The 19,979-nt window shown below is 41.4% G+C and overlaps 2 protein-coding genes across 2 annotated transcripts in view; both read left to right on the top strand.

Moving 5' to 3' along the window:
• The window catches only part of LOC126236062 (uncharacterized), a 512,087-nt gene extending 496,810 nt beyond the window's left edge, over positions 1-15,277 (top strand). The window contains exon 5 of the mRNA XM_049945110.1: positions 14,944-15,277. Coding sequence (XP_049801067.1) covers positions 14,944-15,133 — 190 coding nt within the window. The 3' untranslated portion in view covers positions 15,134-15,277. The remainder of the gene's footprint in view (positions 1-14,943) is intronic.
• On the top strand, positions 1,963-5,808 carry LOC126236065 (protein yellow-like). The gene has a single exon (XM_049945116.1). It carries the CDS (start codon positions 2,187-2,189, stop codon positions 3,552-3,554), a length of 1,368 nt encoding a protein of 455 aa, XP_049801073.1. The 5' UTR covers positions 1,963-2,186; the 3' UTR covers positions 3,555-5,808.
• Positions 15,278-19,979: the final 4,702 nt, after the last annotated feature.

Below are 19,979 nucleotides of genomic sequence, written 5' to 3'. Positions count from 1 at the left end.
CGATCCCATCGGGTCAGGGAAGGATGGGCAAGGAAGTCGGCCGTGTCCTTTCGAAGGAACCATACCGGTATTTGCCTGAAGCGAATTAGGGAAAACCTAAATCAGGATGGCCGGACGCGGGTTTGAACAGTCGTCCCCCCGAATGCGAGCTCAGTGCGCTAACCACTGCGCCACCTCGTCAGTGGCAGGGCAGGGCAGGGCAGGGCAGGGCAGGGCAGGGCAGCGCAGCGCTGTGGGGTAACCCACACCGTGTTGCCCGCCTAACGAGTTCCCCCGTCGAAAATCGACGCCGTGTCAGCTGTCTGGGTTTTACCGAGCACGCGGTGGTCGATATCGCTGGGGTAGAGACGGCGGCGTCGACAGTTCCGACCTTACGCAATGAGGAGTGCGGAACACAGCCGCGCGCTCACGCATCTCCTCGTCTCTCATCAGTTACTGCTGCGTCTGGAGTGATAAGTGAAAAGCTGTGCGAGGTGGTGACTCGAACCTGGATTTCCTTCTTTTAGCGAGTACTCGCTTCAACTTGTACGCCATTTGAACACACCTCCAGGCTTTCATTGTCACTGATATTTTCGCCCATCACTTCGGAACATTACTTCAGGAATGACGAGTTTCGGCCGTTTGTCATCTTCAGATCAGTTAAAACGTTATACACGGAGTCATTTTGACGAGATACTTGGTACGAAACGTGGTACGTCGAGCCAGGCATGATACGCTCTATTCTTTGCTGCACTGTACTTATTTTTTATCCCAAATTGTAAAAGTTCATTACCTTTCATTTTAAGTGTGGAAAGCAAAACTAATCGCTGTCTGTTACTCAGACTTGTCCTTTCGAAATTATTTACCTGCAAGGTTTCTGAGACGTACTGCTTAGTCGGTAGTGCGAAGCCAAGCTAAAAGCCTCGTTCAAGCTGGGATGCTACAACAGTCAGCCGTTCGTATTCGGTACAGGTTCGAGTTACATCCTCCTCTTACAACTTACCTTGTCGGTTTGCGCTACGCGAGGCGGGGCGTTTAAGAACTTGTTTGTGAACAAAATTTGTCAGGTGGTACATTTTGCGTCGTATTAACCCTCGCAACACCAAGCGGAGAGAGGGGCGAGAGGTACTTTATGCCCACCTTTCGAAAATATCGTACCCTAGTAATATATTTTAAAATTCTGAAAAAAATGTTTATCGTTTTAATGCTTTCTTAAAGCTGACAGCGTAACTGTTTTGACTTTTTCAATTAAATGTAACCCAAAAATCCCCTGGAAAACATTCACTACGTTTTCCAGAATACGGTGTACAACGGATACTAATCGCTTTAAGTAAAGCAACAAAATATACCTCAAAATGTGAATAATTCTCGCCACGCTCAGTGCTTACAAGTTTCGTTTATACTTCTTGGCACAGCTACATGAGTCCCTCAATGTTGCAAACAATTAATATATGTACCATCTTATGATGAGTCACTAGGCGATTCGAACCGATGTCATACCGGTATTTTCAAGTTCAGCTCCCTTCTTTCACATCCCTGTATCTTTAAAAAGTATGGTGTGAATAAAACTTAACGATAATTAACGAAATCTGTTTTTCTTTTTTTTTTGGTGGTCATAAACTACCCCTCCTCTCTGTGTACACACTACGGAAAATGCGTTGGTACTGCTAGGACTGCGCAAAAGATATTTTCAGGTACTGCATCCTTGTTATGCATCAGTAGCTATTTAAAAAGGCTGTTGTTAGTGAACATTAACAACAGTTAACGAAACTTGTTTTTTGTGGTGGGTATAAAGTGCCCCTTACCCCCTCACTCTCCCGCCCCTTGGTAGTACGCTAGGGTTGAACCGAGTTGTCGCGGAGAGTGGAGGGAGCCGTCTGCGCGTAGGCGGCCGCCGTCCCCACCTCGGGCGCAGGCGCCCCCGCCCCCCTCCCCGGCCTCGTGCTTGCCGCCAGCCGCAGGCCTCAGTCGCGCGCACTACAGTCGAGAGATTAGGCAGTCACGCTTCGGGATACTTCGGACTGCGCCGTGTGGGTCCGCGTGACGCATCGTATCGCCACCGGGTATATAGAGAGGGGTCGCGCACAGGCGGGGTTTGCTCCAGTCCCTCCGCGACCGTTCTGTGAGCGTGCGCGCGCGCGTGCGAACCCAATCGACTAGAGCTGCCGTTCCGTCCGAGCGTCGAAGTCTCCGTTCGGCGTCGCACCATGCGGTGGTTGGCGTTGTTGGTGCCGTTCCTCTGCGTCGCCGCGGCGCAGAGGCCCGAGCTGAACGAGTTCAAGGAGGTGTTCATGTGGAACCAGTTCGACTTCAAGTGGCCGGACGAGTCGGCGCGGCTGCGCGCGCTGTCGGACGCGCGCTTCCAGCCCGTCAACTGCGCGCTGTCGGGCATCCGCGCGTGGCGCGACCGGCTATACGTGACGGTGCCGCGGCTGCTGCCGGGCGTGCCGGCCACGCTCGCCTCGCTGCCGGCCGCCGCGCCGCCGGGTGTCTACTCGCCGCCGCTCGACCCCTTCCCGTCCTGGGACATGCAGGCCGTCGGCAACTGCACCGCGCTGCAGTACGTGCAGAGCGTCGAGATCGACGCCGCCGGCAGGATGTGGGTGCCCGACTCGGGCCGCGTCAACACGCAGTCGGGCAACGCGGACGCGCGCTGCCCGCCCAAGCTGCTCGTCATAGACGTGGAGAGCGGGCGCGTGCAGCGCACCGTCCAGTTCGAGCCCGGCCTGCTCGCCCCGGACTCGCTGCTCGCCGACGTCGTGGTCGGCGACGACGACGTGGCGTACGTGAGCGACGCGAGCCCGAGCGACCCGGGCATCGTGGTGGTGAGCGCGCGCGACAGCCGCGCCTGGAAGGTGCGCGACCGCACCATGCGCGCCGACAGCACCTTCGTGCTGGTGGGCCAGCGCCGCACCGAGCTGCGCCACAACGTGTTCGCGCTGGCGCTGTCGCCGCGGCCGCGCGCCGGCCCCCGCCGCCTCTTCTACTCGCCGCTCAGCAGCTACGACCTGTTCTCGCTGCCCGCGGACGCGCTGGCCGCGCCCGGCGTCGCCGTCTCGGCGCTCGTCAGGAACCACGGCCGCATGCAGTCGCCGGTGCAGGCGGCGGCGGCCGACTGGCACGGAAACCTCTACCTGGGCTACCTGCAGCAGGACGCCGTCGCGCGCTGGGACAGTTCGCAGCCGCTGGCGCAGGCCCGCCTGCTCACGCAGGACCCGGGGCGCCTGCAGTGGATCTCGTCGCTGGCCGTAGACGCCGACCGCAACCTCTGGGTCGTCAGCAACCGGCTGCAGAACTTCATGGCCGGCACCGTCAACCAGCAGACGCCCAACTACCGCGTCATCCGCGCCTTCGTCGACGCAAAGTCGTACCTGTACAGCGATGACGCGTGGACGCCGCAGCAGGGCGGCGCCTTCACCGTGCCCGGAGCAGCCGCCACCACCCGCAGCAGCACCAGCAGCTTCGTCACCACCACTACAGTACCGCCGCACGCAGATGGTGGGGCTTCCGCTTCGGCCGTCACGGTGCTACTCTACTCGTTACTGCTGTTACCGATGCTAGTCGTTCTAGCCTGAGGTGCTCAGTAATAACTGTGAAGTAAAAATCACCGAGCACTCGTACTTAGTCGCGCCGCACGACGCTCGCTACAAGCGAGAACACTCTTAGAGTGTGGGACTCGACCAACATTTTCAAAATTCGGTGTACTTCTTTCGTGGTAACCGTAGTCTCTGTTCTTCGCAAAACTGAGACAGTGAAATAAATGGAAAACTTAATAAACGAGCCCCCTCTACTGCCAATGGACACTTTGAAGCACAGATCCACGTAAAGGCTTCATCGAGTTGTCAAAGGACCTTCATTTCTATGCCAGCACACTAGAAAAGCGAATCTACAAATTTTTCCAATTTCTGAGTTAAACAACATCACACTGACGTAAATCCGTACCATCGTTGACAACTGTCTGTGATCGTACAATAGTGTAAACAACTTGTAGGATAGGGAAATATTTTTTAAACCTTTGCCTACAAAATGCATCGGTACAATTCTTCTTTCAAAATTTTGGGCACGTGACAGATGTGAGTCGTGTATTTTATGGCAAATTATTTCGTTATTTTCTTCAGAAAATTCTGCAGATGGTCTGAGAGACGTTCTAAGTATTTGGATCCGATGTCGGATACATTACGACAGATATCAGCCAAAAATCGAGCTTCTGGTTTTTTCACGTCACAAGAAGCTCCTTCCATAAGAGACTTAACCCCTGGTGATGGAGCTGTGCCTTGAAATGCACATTGGCGTAGTAAAAACGCCGTTGATAACCCTGTAAACGGACTTTAGTACCAAGTTTTCCATTTGTAAAAGAAGACAGGCATTTAGCTAGCAGTGACATGTCTGTGCTGGCCACTTTTATATTCTACAGCGACACTTTGAGAGTGTCTAATTTCACCATCAAATTGTTGAAAGATAACAAAACCACTTTACATTGTCAGAAGACTGGCTGTGAGGTGGATCTGTGGAAGGAAGGAGGCTGAATCTGTCAGTCTGTGGAAAGTGAGAGTTCACCAGCAAAAGGCAGTCATCTGGCACGGAATCTGTTATCACTTGGGCAGAAAAATACCACAAAATTAATAAAGAACAGACTTATTTCCTCCTCCTCCACGTTACGCTGTTCAGTAACAGAAATACTTGACAATTACCTTGAATGTAACATCATCAGCATAAGAATTAAAATGGGTTTTGGTATTCCCAATAGTATTACAGGGCAGCATTGTCCGCTGTATCATTCCTCCCATTCAGCTGCCTCTTTAGCTTCAGTGCACACGTGTGTGTGTGTGTGTGAGAGAGAGAGAGAGAGAGAGAGAGAGAGAGAGAGAGAGAGAGAGTGTGTGAGTGTGCTTGGGGGCAGATGGATTTTTGTAGTTGGCTAACCAACAAAATCTCATATGATTCCCTCAGCTAATGATTGATATCACATCCTACAAAGGAGCTATAAGCTTAACCAAAATTCATGTAGGATAGGGAAATATTTTTTAAACCATTGCCTACAAAATGCATCGGTACAATTCTTCTTTCAAAATTTTGGGCACATGACAGATGTGAGTTGTGTATTTTATGGCATATTATTTCGTTATTTTCTTCATAAAATTCTGCAGATGGTCTGAGAGATGTTCTATGTATTTGGAAGCTATGAGCTACTTGTGTTATCTGTAAAAATACTGTGTCCACTTTGTAAATATGTATTTGTGTATGTACTGATCCAGTGAGCAAGTAATAAAATAGAATTCATAAGAACAGTGATCCAAATGATAAATGACTGGATGTCGTGTGGTGTGTGTGTGTCCTTGTTAAATGAAACTGTTTGCTGTTCATGAAATCTGTTCCACTTTCAACAAAGGGAGGCAGGCTATATGACATCAGAGGTAGAAAATCAGTCTGAACACATCTTCTAGTTAAGCATACAGCTTCAGATTCTCAGCTAAAACTTGTATCAAATTAAACATATTTACAGCTTCAGTTTTGCACTCAGTTTAATAGCAGTTTTATTTTTTCATTTGAGCAGTAAAATATTTGTCATAGATTGTGTTCTATAACTGTAATATTATAAAATCTCTGACAAATGAGGTAGCTGTATATTCATAACTGCTAAGGTTTGTATGAAATAAACTGCATTACTCATTAGTGACACATAACTTTGTGAAATCATTGAGCACACAACCAGAAATTTAATGTTACCTAAAACTAACTCTAAACACTGTGTGTATGTATGTGAAACTGTTTATAATGTACACTTTGACCTCATGATAATGGCTATAATAAAATTTATCTTCACAATTATTTGTTTCCATTGTGTAATTTACTTAACATAGTTTTGGTTTTGCTTTCAGAGAACACATTTACAATGTTTTCAAATGTTCGAGAGTCACTTTCATCCACAGCAAATTATAATCTTTGTGAGGCATTCACATCATGCTTATGTCATAGATATTTATCATTCTTTCAGTGTGCAGTTCCATTTCTGAACTCAATGGCAAAATTCTGGCCATTTTTGTCTCATGTATTATAATAGGAGATTCTGTTTATACTTTCGAGGGAGAGAAGAGGGAATCAACCTTTACCTTGAACCAGAAAATTTGCTAACCATGCTGAGTGGTAAAATACTCTCATAAGGCTGGGATATAGTTCTCAACATCTATGAAGCATTATCAAATTCTTGGTGAAGTGTTATTCTAGCTCTAAATGTGTGACTGTGATACATATTAATGTGTCAGGTATATTGCATATATGATTTAATCAAATATTACTGGAAAAATTTAATTAAAATGTTTCTATCGACCAGTCATGAAGAAATCACCTACTCTGTTTCTGCCAGAGAAAACATTACATTCAATAGTTGCAAACTATTAAAAGTATCACTTTAGATTCAGCAAGTCAATTTAGATTTCTTGAGATATGCAACAGCCAATTCCATAAGGAGAATGAAGAATTATTTCCTTTTCTTTTTTATATGAAGAGTGTCACATTTCAGTGGTTTCTTCATTTCTTCTCCTGGCAGTGTTTCATTAAATTGAACCAAACAAATTATACAACAAAAATCAAAATAAACACATGTAAACACAAAGTGATCTGTCATATGCGAAAGAATAGGGAAGCACTGATTTTGGTTGTCTATGCATAATACCAAAGAATAGAAATAGTATTCATCATCTTCTTCAGTCAAATGGCTCTTACTCAAATGAGTTCATTACAAAGACGGACAATTCCATTTTTCATTAAGTTTAGATGTTAACTGATTCCAGTAGTACTTTTCAAGTCAAATCTAATCATAAACTTCTCAAGTTTCAAAAATGGACAAAATTGGGGCATCTCCATTATATTTCAGCTTCATATCAGGCCAACTTCAGCAGCAGCCAATAAAATGACAGGATCACCTTTCTGGCATTCCCATACTGCTACGCATATCCAGTTTGGCGGAGCCGCTTATGTTGTAAGATTTTGTATTTTCAGTCGTATCTTACATTACAATTTAACATAATAAAGTGCAATTACAGAAGGGAATGTGTAAGAAGTTCATTCTAAACAAGCAAGAAAAGTCAAGAGATAGAAGTAATCAGAACATGGCCACAGAATACTCATATGTGCAACATAACTGGACAGCTCCTAAATTTACTCACAAATTTCAACTTTGTTATTCACTCTATATCAAAAAAACGAACTGAAATTTACTTTTAAAGGATCATAGTAATGAAAGGCGGGGTTGACCGTCTTTGACAATGAGCTCCTCATATGTATGAGGAGTAACCATAAAGTTTTAATCATTACTTCGAAAAATAAATTTCTGTAATTCATTTTTTGTTTGTTTGCAAGTACAAGTCAGGAATCCTGGTATCATAGCACGCCAACAGAGGAGACAAAAAAAGAAGGTGCAGCTCACTGAAAAAGTGGAGCACTGCGCAGTAACTCCTTTTTGCCAGCAGTGGAAATTTTATGGCTTCGGCGATCCAATCCAGACAACTTCTGAAGTTGTACAGATTGCTCTGACACAGTTGCAACTTTTCCTTAATAATCATAAAGTTTTAAAAATACTGTAAAAAATCCAGGATAGAATGTAACAATATTATGAAAAGGGAAGTTGCCACTCACCATTAGCGGAGATGCTGAGTCGCAGATAGGCACAACAAAAAGACTGTCACAAATAACGCTTTTGGCCAGTAAGGTGAGTGGCAACTTTCCTTTTCATAATATTGTTTAAAAATACTGTCATGCAAATGGACATTTACCATAAAGATAGCTTTGAGATGTACATTTCTCTACACAGCGCTACATTCTTACTCCTCAATTTTCGAGAATAAATATTCTACAGATCATCTCCGGAAAATCAGGCCAGAAAATTATACCTTGAGACAACTTAGTGTGTGTATGTGCTTCAAATGCCTTTTTTTTTTTTATATATATCAACATTAAAGTTGTTCACATTCCAGCGTGGAAAAACAGTCACGAAAGAAGTTTATTAGTGTATTGATCATTCTTTAAGTATCCAAGAAAACAGTATGGAATTTGATGTTGGAAAGGCTGGTTTATTAACTTCTACAATCTTAGTTTTCTTTCATTTATCAAGAAAAACTAGAGGCAACAGCAATTTTGGCACTTTCACTAATGAGTTAAGTCTGGACAGCAAATATTCAATTATTTATACCTCAGACACGACTTGTTTTGCACTTATTAGCATCATACCTGATGGTAAAACAGTTTCAACATGTCACATTGCAAAATACTGATGCAAATTATTTACAGAAGAATGGAAAAATTGGTGGATGCTGAACTCAGCAAAGATCAATTTAGGTTCTGGAGAAATGCAGGAACATGTGACGCAATACTCATCCTACACATTATCTTGGAAAATAGGTTGAAGAAAGGCGAACTTACACTTGTAGCCTCAGAAAAAGCTTTTGATAATGTTGACTGCAATAATTCTTGGACATTCTGAACGTAGCAGGGTAAAATACAGGGAGTGAAACGACAGTAGCTAAGGTGGTGGTGGTGGTGGTGGTGGTGGTGGTTAGTGTTTAACGTCCCGTCGACAACGAGGTCATTAGAGACGGAGCGCAAGCTCGGGTGAGGGAAGGATTGGGAAGGAAATCGGCCGTGCCCTTTCAAAGGAACCATCCCGGCATTTGCCTGAAACGATTTAGGGAAATCACGGAAAACCTAAACCAGGATGGCTGGAGACGGGATTGAACCGTCGTCCTCCCGAATGCGAGTCCAGTGATACAGTAGCTAAGGAGCAAGCGAAACAGGGTTGTAGACTAAGCCCCATGTTATTCAATCTATATATTGAGCAAGCAGTGAAGGAGAAATTTGCAAAGGGAATTAAAGTTCAGGTAGAAGAAATAAAAACTTAGAGGTTTGTTGATGACACTGTAATTCTGTCAGACACAGCAAAAGACTTAAAAGAGAATCTGAATGGAAAGGATTGTGTCTTGAAAAGAGAGTATATGATGAACATCAACAAAAGCAAAACAAGGATAATGGAATGTAGTCAAATTAAGGAATGTCCTCAAATTAAATCAGGCAATGCTGAAAGAATTAAATTAGGAAGTGAAACACTAAAACTAATGATAAGTTTTGCTATTTGGGCAGCAAAATAACTTAGGATAGTTTAAGCAGATGTTATAAAAATTGATGTATATACTAGGGATGGGAAAAACTGACTGGTTAAAAATGATACAAGTATTTTAGTTCTGAATGACCATTATTTTTCAGTACTTGTTTAGTCTCAGTTATAACAAGTTTTTTTCATTTTTTTACTGATAATCGGGTACAAAACCAGCAAATCTATTTGCCATAGTAACAGTGGTAAAATTTTTGGTTTTTAAATAAAACATGTTTTTAGAAATGAGTTAAGTTTTCTCATAGAATTTATATTACTTTGAAATATTGGACTGGTACAGAAATTGAGAAATGCTATTAGCACTATTTTAATAACAATGCCTACACATGACATAAGAATTGGTTCAACACTGCAGTGACAATAATGTATCTGTTGGCGTGTGGCGTGACCTATCAGACGGTGTACGTGAACATGCAGTGTGCAAGACTTGCCCCCAAACTGACTGAGCAAGATGCTCCAGTGGTTAGCACACTGTACTCTCATTTGGGAGGGCAACAATTCCAATCTGCATCCACCCATTCAGAGTTAGGTTTCCCATAATTTTCCTAAATTGCATCAGGTGTTGCTTTGAAATTGGATTTCCTTCCCCATTCTTGAAACATTGAGAGCTCGTCACCATCTCTGACTACCTAGATGTCAACAGGACGTTAAATCTTGATCTTTCTTTCTTTCTTTTGCCCCCGCCTGGTCTATATGATAGTTTCTCAGTGATGGCCTCCGACATCAGTTGCATTGCAGAACAATACCATCCCTTGTTTGCAAGTATTTTAGAAAGTGCAGTAGCAGTGAAGTACAATGTTACATTTGCTCTCAAAGATTAAAGATGGGAGGAGGCACAACAAACTTGCGACATCATATAACGAGAAAACGTCCACAATGTTCCACAGAAGAGAAGGTAAATTTAATTGATGTATGAGGGTGTGCTGAAAAGTGATGCCTCTGAAGCTTTTATGTGAAAACTATGAAGTTTTTAAATACAACAAAACATCATTACTATTCAGCATCTTTATTCTTCATGTCTAAATGTTTATTTCTCAACATAGTCACCCTGGAGACAAACACATTTCTCCCAACCACAGACCAGTTTGTCGATGCTGTCACTGTAGAATATTTGACTTTGTTGATTGAGCCACAGCCTCACCTCTGCTTGCACCACTCCATCACTATCAAAGTAAAGTCCTTGAAGTAGTTCTTTGAGTACTGGGAACAGATGAAAGTCAGATGGGGCCAAGTCAGGACTGTACATTACGGAGAGTGCTTGATGACAGTGAATCTAGGGTCCTGGATTGTTACAGATGGCGCAGTGCTCATGTGCGGTCTAGCATTGTGAAGCTGAAGAAGAAGGTGCTTCATGTGTGGATAAACTTTTCGAAATCGATACTCGATTACAGCGGCTGTTCCTCACGCACCAACATAGTTACATTACACACCACCCTGTTACAAGCTACAATTCAGAGCTCACTAGTGGCACAGGGCTGCAGTTATCTAGATATTAAGAATAACGATGTACAATGTTAATCATGTTTGTTTTATATAAAAAGCTTTAACATTTTCACATAAAAAATTTGGAGGCATTACTTCTCGCGCACGGGGTACCGGGTTCGATTCCTGGCGGGGTCAGGGATTTTTCCTGCCTCGAGATGATTGGGTGTTGTTGTGTCATCTTCATCATCATCATTCATCCCTATTACTGTCGGAGGAAGGCAATGGCAAACCACCTCCACTAGGACCTTGCCTAGTACAGCGGTGCGGGTCTCTCGCATCGTCCCCTACGCTCCTCGAGTATGGGACCTCATCATCATCATCATCATCACATCCTCCTAGCTATAATTTTATTGACGTGCTATAAACTCGAGACAATAACTGAACTCATAATTTTGTGGTTGCTTTAGGGTGAAAAACTGATACCATCCTGAAGACACAGGGAAGACATCAGCTTGTGAACTTTCTCTCTCAATATTGTCGCACCCATCTCCTACACCATCACAGTCCTTCATGGGGACAATGAGACTGATGTATGACACAGCCTAAACCCTATGTTGACTGTGATCTAGTGTACCTTCACCTTCATTATAATTTTCCAATATTTGTATGAAGTCCACATTTATTACTGCAAGTAAAAACAATTTTTAAAAAATTGGTTGCTTCAGAAACTGGCTATTTTGAGTGGCTTTAATAGTCAGGTTAATTGCAGACAAAAAAAATTGTTGTTTCAGTAATAATGGCCATCCCTAGAATATATAAGTGTATGTTTCACATCACCTAAACCAAAGGGGCCGATTTCAACCAAACGTGGTACACATATCCCTTACTGCCAGGCAAAAATCACTATTGGCATAAGAACCACCTACCTACTAGCTCGATTCACAAAAAATTTCACAGACAGTATCCACATATGCCACAAAATGAACCTAGAAAATTATGTCATGATATCACACATAATTTAGGAGATATGATATCATTAATACAGAGATGTGTGAAAAAATGCTGTATCATGCATGAAGTTTTAATACTTTTGTTCTTTACTACTAGGACACTGATACAGTCAAGTCAACTTAAGGAAATCCCTGATACCTGGCAAAGCTTTTGACAGCTTTCAAATGTGAAGTGCAAATGGCTGTATGCAAAAACAATAGCTGCCTACAGAGTTATGAAGAGGTGTTGTCACAGAGACACTTGCAACACCAAATTGTAAATACATGAAGCAGCGGTGCCCAGCACACATAAATTCTCACACAATTTCTAAGGTGTTTCTACGAATACATGGAAATTAAATTTTTTAGGTATGACACTACAAACCCAGTTAATTTTTTGTTTTTGTTTCTAATAGAAAATTGGCAAAATTAATACCCAGGCAATGCTGGGTTTGTCAGCTAGTAGGATATAAAATGCAGACAGGAAATATCTGAAAAAGAGGAATTTCTTAACTTCTAATACAAATTTAACTGTTAGGAAGTCCTTTCTGAAACCTGCACGGATTAGCAGGCTAGCTCCAGACACACAACTGGCAACTATTTCGGAAACTTTCACGCACGTTCACATGGTGTAACACTAGACACATACAGATGGGACATATAACATCTGTCCCATAGGGGGAGGGGGAGGGGAGGGGTTCACGAACAGAAATATACAACAACAACACTAGCAGAGATGCTGAGTCACAGATAGGCAAAACAAAACGACTGTCGAACATGTAAGCTATCAGTCAAAAAGGCCTTCATTGTAAATAGACAACACACACACACACACACACACACACACAGTTCTGGCAAAAGATGGAAGTCTGATGGAGCCATATCACGTGAATAAGGTAGACGGGGCAACAATTCATACCTGAGTTCATATAATTTTGCCATAGAGACAGCACGTGTGCGGGCGTGCATCACGAGTCATGGCACCCATCTTGCAGATAATTTTCTCATTTCTAATTCTTCTGTCAAAATGTGATATACCCTTTCAGATGAGATATGGCAAGCGTGAGCAACTTCATGCACTTTCGATCAGCAATCTTCCATGACCATTTTGTGCACTTTGCAATGATTTCTGGAGTAGTGACACATCTTAACCGACCACCGTGTGGATCATCACCATTGAAGCTCTCCCGACCAAATTTAAATTCATTTGTCCACTTGATAACAGTTGAATTATGAAAGAGCAGAGTCGCCCAGTGTATTCTGGAAATCAGCATGATTGTCCTTTGCTTTCGTACCTTTCTTTATGAAATACTGATCACTGCTCTAATCTCAATTTTTCCCATCTTTGCAAATCACTATGCGGGAACAACAACAGAGCCACGTCACTGCCACAGATCTCTTCCAAGAGCACTGACGTGACACGTGTTTACAGGCCACAGCTCGATGAATATCACGTGAACAACTCATTGCGCTAGCACTGACCTCTCATGGTGATTCCGAGAACTTTAAAAACCACCCTCATATAATGCAGGGAGTGTTCCAACCTACACAACTGAGAAAAACTAGTGTTGGTAGGAAGGATACCGATAGTGCAGGCTGTGAAGCAGTTGTTGAAGTAAAACACACTGTTGAGCGGCATGTTCAGCAACTGGGTGGTTGAGCTGTCTCTTGACCACAATATGGCAGTGGCCATTCATGCAGGCAGACAGATTGTCAGTCATCATGCCCATATAGAAAGCAGCACAGTGATTGCAGCTTTTCCAGATGGGATAGGAGATGCTCATGATCTGACAGGAGTGGTGGGAGGATGTACAGACAGCTGTATACACCTGTGGGAGGGGTGGGAAGCATAGTGAGGAGGATGTTCCTCGTTTCAAGGCATGAGGAGAGGTAGTCGAAACCCTGGCAGAGTACATGATTCAGTTGCTCCAGTCCTGGGCGGCACTGAACACGAGCAGAATGTTACTTTGTGGTCAGGCAGTGGATATGTGGGAGGTGGTAAGTGGCTAGAGAGATAGGGCATGGCAGATCTGCTTCTGTACACAGCTGGGTGAGTAATTTTGGTCTGCGAAAGCTTCAGTGAGATCCTTGGTATATTAGGAGAGGGACTGATCATCAATGCAGATGCAATGACCATGGGTGGCTACGCTCATTCTAAAATGGGTGGCAGATATTCAAGTAGAGGTACTGCTAGAGGTTAGTAGGTTTGATATGGACAGAGGTACTGATGTAGCCACCCGCCACCCTTGAGGTCGAGGTCAACTTTGAGGAAAGTGCCTTGTTGGGCTGAAGAGGATCAGGTGAAGTGAATGGGAGAGAAGGTGTCAAGGTTCTGGAGGAGTGTGGATAGTGTTGCCCTCACCCTCAGTCCAGATCATGAAAATGTCATCAATGAATTTGGACCAGGTGAGGGGTTTGGGATTCTGAGTGGTTAGGTGTGGTCCCTCTGGATGACCCTTGAATGGATTGACACAGGATGGTGCCATGAATTTTTTGCAGGTGATGCCTTCAAAGGAGAAGTAATCAAAGCATTGGGGATTTTAGTGTAGTGGGAGGTAGTACCAACCGTGATGAGCAGGGTAATGCGTGGTAAAGGAACAGGAACTGTGGAAAGTTGGTGAAGGAAATTGTTGGTGTCTTTCATATCGGAAGGTAGGTCATGGGTAATAGGCTGAAGGTGCTGGTTCACAAGAGCAGTGGGGGCACAGTAACTGGCCACAAAAGGCATCTCGGTGGTTGGGGTTATAGACTTCAGGAAGGTAGGAGTGTGGGGAGTTGTAGGGATCAGGAGGTAGACAGACTCAGGGGGTGGTTCTGGGGCGGACCTACAGATTTGAGGAGGGGCTGGAGCTCATGTTGGATTTATATCCTTTTCATAATATTGTTATTTTGTCTTGGACACACTCTTAAATACTGTACCATTTGGACAAAATAGGAAGCAGTTTGTTGCCATCAAATGTACTTAGAGAAACTGCAGAACGACATCATATATTATTGTACAGTATCGTATTTTAATCATAATGTGGAGATAACCATAACTGCTGCTGCAAACCATAACTGCTGCTGCAACTGTTAAAATTGTTTTAATTTTCTGACACAATCACAACTGTGTTTTCAAATAACAGGTTCCAAACATCTCCAACAACCATCCTCATATCCATGTACTGCCTGGACAATGCATGACACTGCTGTGCAGCACACAAATGTCTGAGGATTCCATTGCAGATGGTTGAGACCCATCGTCTGAAAACACAATTATGATTGTCAGCAAATAAAAATCATTTTTAAATTTCCTTTTTTGTGTTTGCTTTAAAAGCAGGCGGAAAAGCATACATCAATTTGTAGAATATTTTCATGGGTGACACTGGTTCATTTACTCATTTTCAGGGTGGCAAGGTGTACTGCAAACCAGAGGCAGCAGGCACGACAACATTCATTTTCTATTGCCTCCACCGAATCTGATGCCAGCAGTGATGGAGAAGAAAATGAAATTGCTGAAACAGATGACTGGCTTGTAGAGGCACTGCAACGAGATGAATATCAGCAAGCTAAAAAGTGTCACAGAATTGAATGTTAGAACAGTTAACAAACACAGGAATTAGATGTCTGTGTTTGTTAGTGAAACTGAACAGTTCCACCTGTCACTGCTTTTGTTTTGCCTGTTATTGATTTCCTAATGAGTTGGATGTAATGGTGAAATAAATATAAACAATACAGATGATATGATTAAAAATTTTCAATATAAATTCAAAGACATTAAAGACATAATACAAACACAATGAAATTGGATGTTGTTCCATTAGAATGAATGAGGTTTATCATGTGTTCCTCGAGGTTTTACCAGCAGATAAAATATTCCATCATCTTTTGGACATGAACCCAGGACAGTATTATTTCTTCTTCCAATATTTCAGCTGATAATCTTACAGCCTTCTTAAAGTTGGGTTATTGACGAAGTTACCTCTGACACACATCCATTTAATTCACAGTTTCACAGTACTGCATTAAGTGGTTGAAATACTGCCAGCGACTCACCTAATAGATGGCTGTGAGGTTACCAGCCAAAATGTTGAAAGAAAATGCTATCCCGGACACACACCCAAAAGATAATGATGATCATTCTGATGATGATGATGATGATGATGATGATGATTCTGATGATTCTGATTGATTGAGATAGAGAGAACAATGACCAACAATGGGTAATGGCAGAACAACAAAAGTTTGAAACCAAGAGCGATTTTTTTGTCTGTTAAGTGTAACTAAGCACCACCCATCATTTAACTAAAACTGAATGATTGCCTTTTGTACTTTTTTAATTACTCACGGGAATATTCAGCATATGAAATGGAATTACACACCCAACTAGACGCCTGAAAATATGATGTCTACGTCTGCTATAAAAACTGGAGTAACCACATGAGGAGGGGAAAAATAGAGAGGCTTTCATTAGTTCAACTTGAAATGGGGAAAAGTTATTGTTATTTGTTGTTGGCAGGGTACAAGAGAGACCAAAGTTCATTTGTGAAACAGGCTTCGGAAGCTCACCCACCGATCTATAAGCTTCAGTTTTCATTGAAGAATTGAAACATGCTTTGGAATTATTAGGGCTTCAACCATGATAGTACTATGACAATAATTGTGCCAGGTTGTTTACACACTTACATGAACTTACACTAGTCAACGACTCCCTTCACGCTGACAGAAAGGGCAGAAATACATTTATGAATCTTGCATAGTAACAAACCTTACACTAGTCAACGACTCCCTTCACACTGACAGAAAGGGCAGAAATACATTTCTGAATCTTGCACAGTAACAAGCACTATGTCGTGTAATTCATTTGGACAAAAGCTCAATATCAAAGTATAAGCAGAGTCATCTGGTTTTCAGTTATAACCATAAGAATGATGATAATGTAATTTACGGAAGCATTTGACTGAATACAGAATACCAAAAATACGTAGGTATGGAGTTCCACAGGACAAGATGCTACAAAGACAGAAAAACTGTTATTAATTTACATTCATATTTGTGTACATTGTGCCTAGCCCTGTTTTTAAATTTCTACCTGCACCAGTCTGTGACGAAGCAAGCTGGGATATTTTTACTTCCCCTCTTGTTTTGCCATCTGCCTCCTTAAAATTCATTTTTTCATGTCTGACTAATTACCATTAACATGTGTGAGTTTAATATGCATTTTCATACAAGAGAAAGGCTGTCCCTCAGTTTTAAAGAGTATAAAACCAGATCTAATTTTGTGCTTCGTTTTATGTAAGTGCTTAGTTTTGTGTGTGTAATTTTCTAATTTATTTTGACTATTCCTAGTTAATATCTTTTGTTTTAGGGCGAAATCAGTAATTGTTTCGTAACTTAAATTCTATTGTTGACTTATAAACAAATATAAGTTCTGTAGTAATTACAAACATTTGAAGGAACAACTAATAGCATTCTTTAAGTATTTATTTGGCTCTGTTCGAAAAACGTTAGCAAAGTCAGCCCTTAATTAATTCCAAAGTAATTACCAGTTTTGTCAAAAGTATTGTTCACATAACTATATCTGTTAATTTCATCACTTAAACAAATAATTCGGCTTAACCCTTGTAGTGGAAGAAACTGTTGAAAAGAAAGAATTTTTCCACATTTTCAGTTAATTGAATGAGGTATGTTTTAACTGTAATTTCTCTAAATTAAACATCGAACAATGTGTAGTTTCAGTGCCTATTATTGTGAAGATATATAAGGGCTCGATTTTTGGCCCCGAGACAGTCAGTCCACAGCCGAATATCACACGAGGAACCCGTATTGGTTAGATCAACAACAATGTATCCACTTAACTGTGAAATAAGTGTAATATGCCATGTGCTAAAACAATGACAGTGTCTGTTCAATATGTGCCATATTATGCGGCAAGTTCTGTGTGGTTAGGCTTTTACTGCTCGTAGATGTTCAACAGTAAACTACTGTAGCAGTATGTTGATGTTTGCTTGCAACCTATTAATGAGACTTGTTGAAAGTTAAACGAAAGCGCACTGGCCATATAACTGTGTATTATTGGGGGGTTATGAACTGTGAAAGTAAAGAACTACACCTGTCAGCTACATCATTTAAAGTATTCAGTGATGAACTTCCACGCCCCATTTTTCAGCCAGTGTAGCAACGCTGTATATCAGCACTGAGGACAATCAATGAGGAATTAAAGCAGGTGAATGTTACAAGTCACGCTCAGAATGAATGTCCACAAACAAAATTCAATATTCAGTTCTCAAGCACATTATGATGTGTAACAGAGGCAACTTGTATACCTCCTTCACACCTAACCACTCACATCATTTGTATTTCCAATCCAAATAACAACACTACTCAAGTTCAGAGGCAGGAAGTGACTTTACAACACATACCCCACCCCATCTATATAGATTCATGCATTTTACTATTTGGCTTATCAGCAGCTGTTGTCTCCCTCTACATTATTATTGTTATTATTATTATTATTATTAGTCTTAAAGCTCCCAGAGTGGAGGACGCTACGTAAGGATCATTCATTTTCTGTTCTTCTTGTTCTTCTGGTTCTTTTTATTTGCCCATGAGTTTTTTATTGTTTGTGAGAATTTAGTTCCTCTTTCTTTGCTCCATTTCATTCCGGTTCTTTGGGCTTTTGTCTCTGATTTAACCTCCCATTTTTCTACTTTTATTCTAAAATTGTTCCTTACGTATATTTCTTCTTTGGTGATTTTGGCTAATTGCAAGTCTTTTTTAACATTTTGGATTCACTCTCCTCCATTAGCGAGGGAATCTATGTATTTTACTATTCTTTTTGTTAGTCTGTGTTCGGGAAGCCTCATTATGTAGGCATAGAATTTGAGGCATCTTTTCCTCATGTCTGTGTCTTTGTTAGAATATTCCTCAATTTTGGACGTTTTCTGTAGTCTCCATCCATTCGCGGTCCATCTTGGTCCAAAAATTTTTGTAATTATTTTTCTTTCTTCTTTCTTTAGATTTTCTATATCCGTTTTCCTGTTTAGTGCCAAGGTTCCGCTGGCATATAACATTGATGGTTTACTTACTGTTTTGTAATGTCTAATTTTGGCATTTAAAGATAACCATTTTTTATTATAGAGGATTTGCACAAATCCTAAACCTTTACGAGCTTTTTGTATTCTTTCTTGTTGTGCATATTTTTCAGAGATAATTCCTCCTATTTATTTAAAGTGTGATACTCAGTTAATTTCTCCATATTTGGTTTGTAATTTGAAAATTTCTAAATTTGTCATCATAAACACTGTCTTTTCAAATGAGATCTACAGGCCGACTTTCCTGCGCATTCTTTTAGAGTTTCTATCTGTTTTATAGCCGTCTCACAAGAATCTTCCATTACTGGGAGATGATCCGCAAAGGCTAAGTAGGGGATTCATAGGTTCCCCCCCCCCCCCCCCCCTAATGAAATTGGTTTCCAGCAATTTTCATGAAGTTTCTTTTCCCATTCTTCCATGACTCTATCTAGAACTACACTGAATAACAAAGGCGATAACCCATCACATTGTCTAAGCCATGTTTTTATCTCGAATGGTTTTGAAAGTTTTTCCATAAATTTCACTTTGGATGTTGTATTTGTTAGTGTCTGCTGAATGATTTTCTGTATTTTCCAATCCAATCCTTTTTCTTCAAGAATTCTAAATAGTGGGGGTCTGTGGATTGAGTCATAGGCCTTTTTGAAGTTAACAGAGACATATACGTTAGGCTTGCTACATTATTATTATTATTATTATTATTATTATTATTGTGTTGTTTCCCCCTCCTCTCAAAAAACCACCACCTTCACTTCCCCCTTAATCTTTGCCTCGCTTTTTTCTCCTTTCTCACCATTTCTTTTATTTTCGTTTCTATCCTGTCCTTTATTTCAAATGAAGTTCTCAATTTTTTTACATATAAAATTCTGCCAATGCATTGTAAGCAAATTGGAACCTGAATCTTATGTTATAATTCACTGTTATTTCTAAATACTTTTCTTCAGTTTGTTACTCCCCAAATCCCACACTTCGAAGTGTTAACACATATTTTCTTAAAGTCCCCATGCTTACTTTCCTCCCGTCTTACATTCTAATTTGTTGTTTCTCCTACAGACGTGTCTTTTTAAAAGTGGTGTAATTAAAGAGTTATATTGGCTTGTCAAGCACGATCACGCTATTCTTGTTTTGGCAGCTGACTGACAGTACTAAATGATGTCAAAATACACTTCAATTTGATCTATCTACTTATTGCATATTTACTTGTATAATACACAAAATACTCAAGCTGAGGTTGAAAATATACAAATCAAGGTTTGTTTGATTATTTCTTATTCCACATTAATGGAATGATTCAGAATGAATAAATAAATAAATATCTAAATTACTTTTAGAAAAATGCAATGGATATTAATA

Source organism: Schistocerca nitens, chromosome 2 (assembly GCF_023898315.1).
Source record: "Schistocerca nitens isolate TAMUIC-IGC-003100 chromosome 2, iqSchNite1.1, whole genome shotgun sequence".
Classification (NCBI taxonomy): domain Eukaryota; kingdom Metazoa; phylum Arthropoda; class Insecta; order Orthoptera; family Acrididae; genus Schistocerca; species Schistocerca nitens.
Note: the sequence above shows the minus strand (reverse complement) of the source record. Positions and strands in the feature narration are given on the sequence as shown.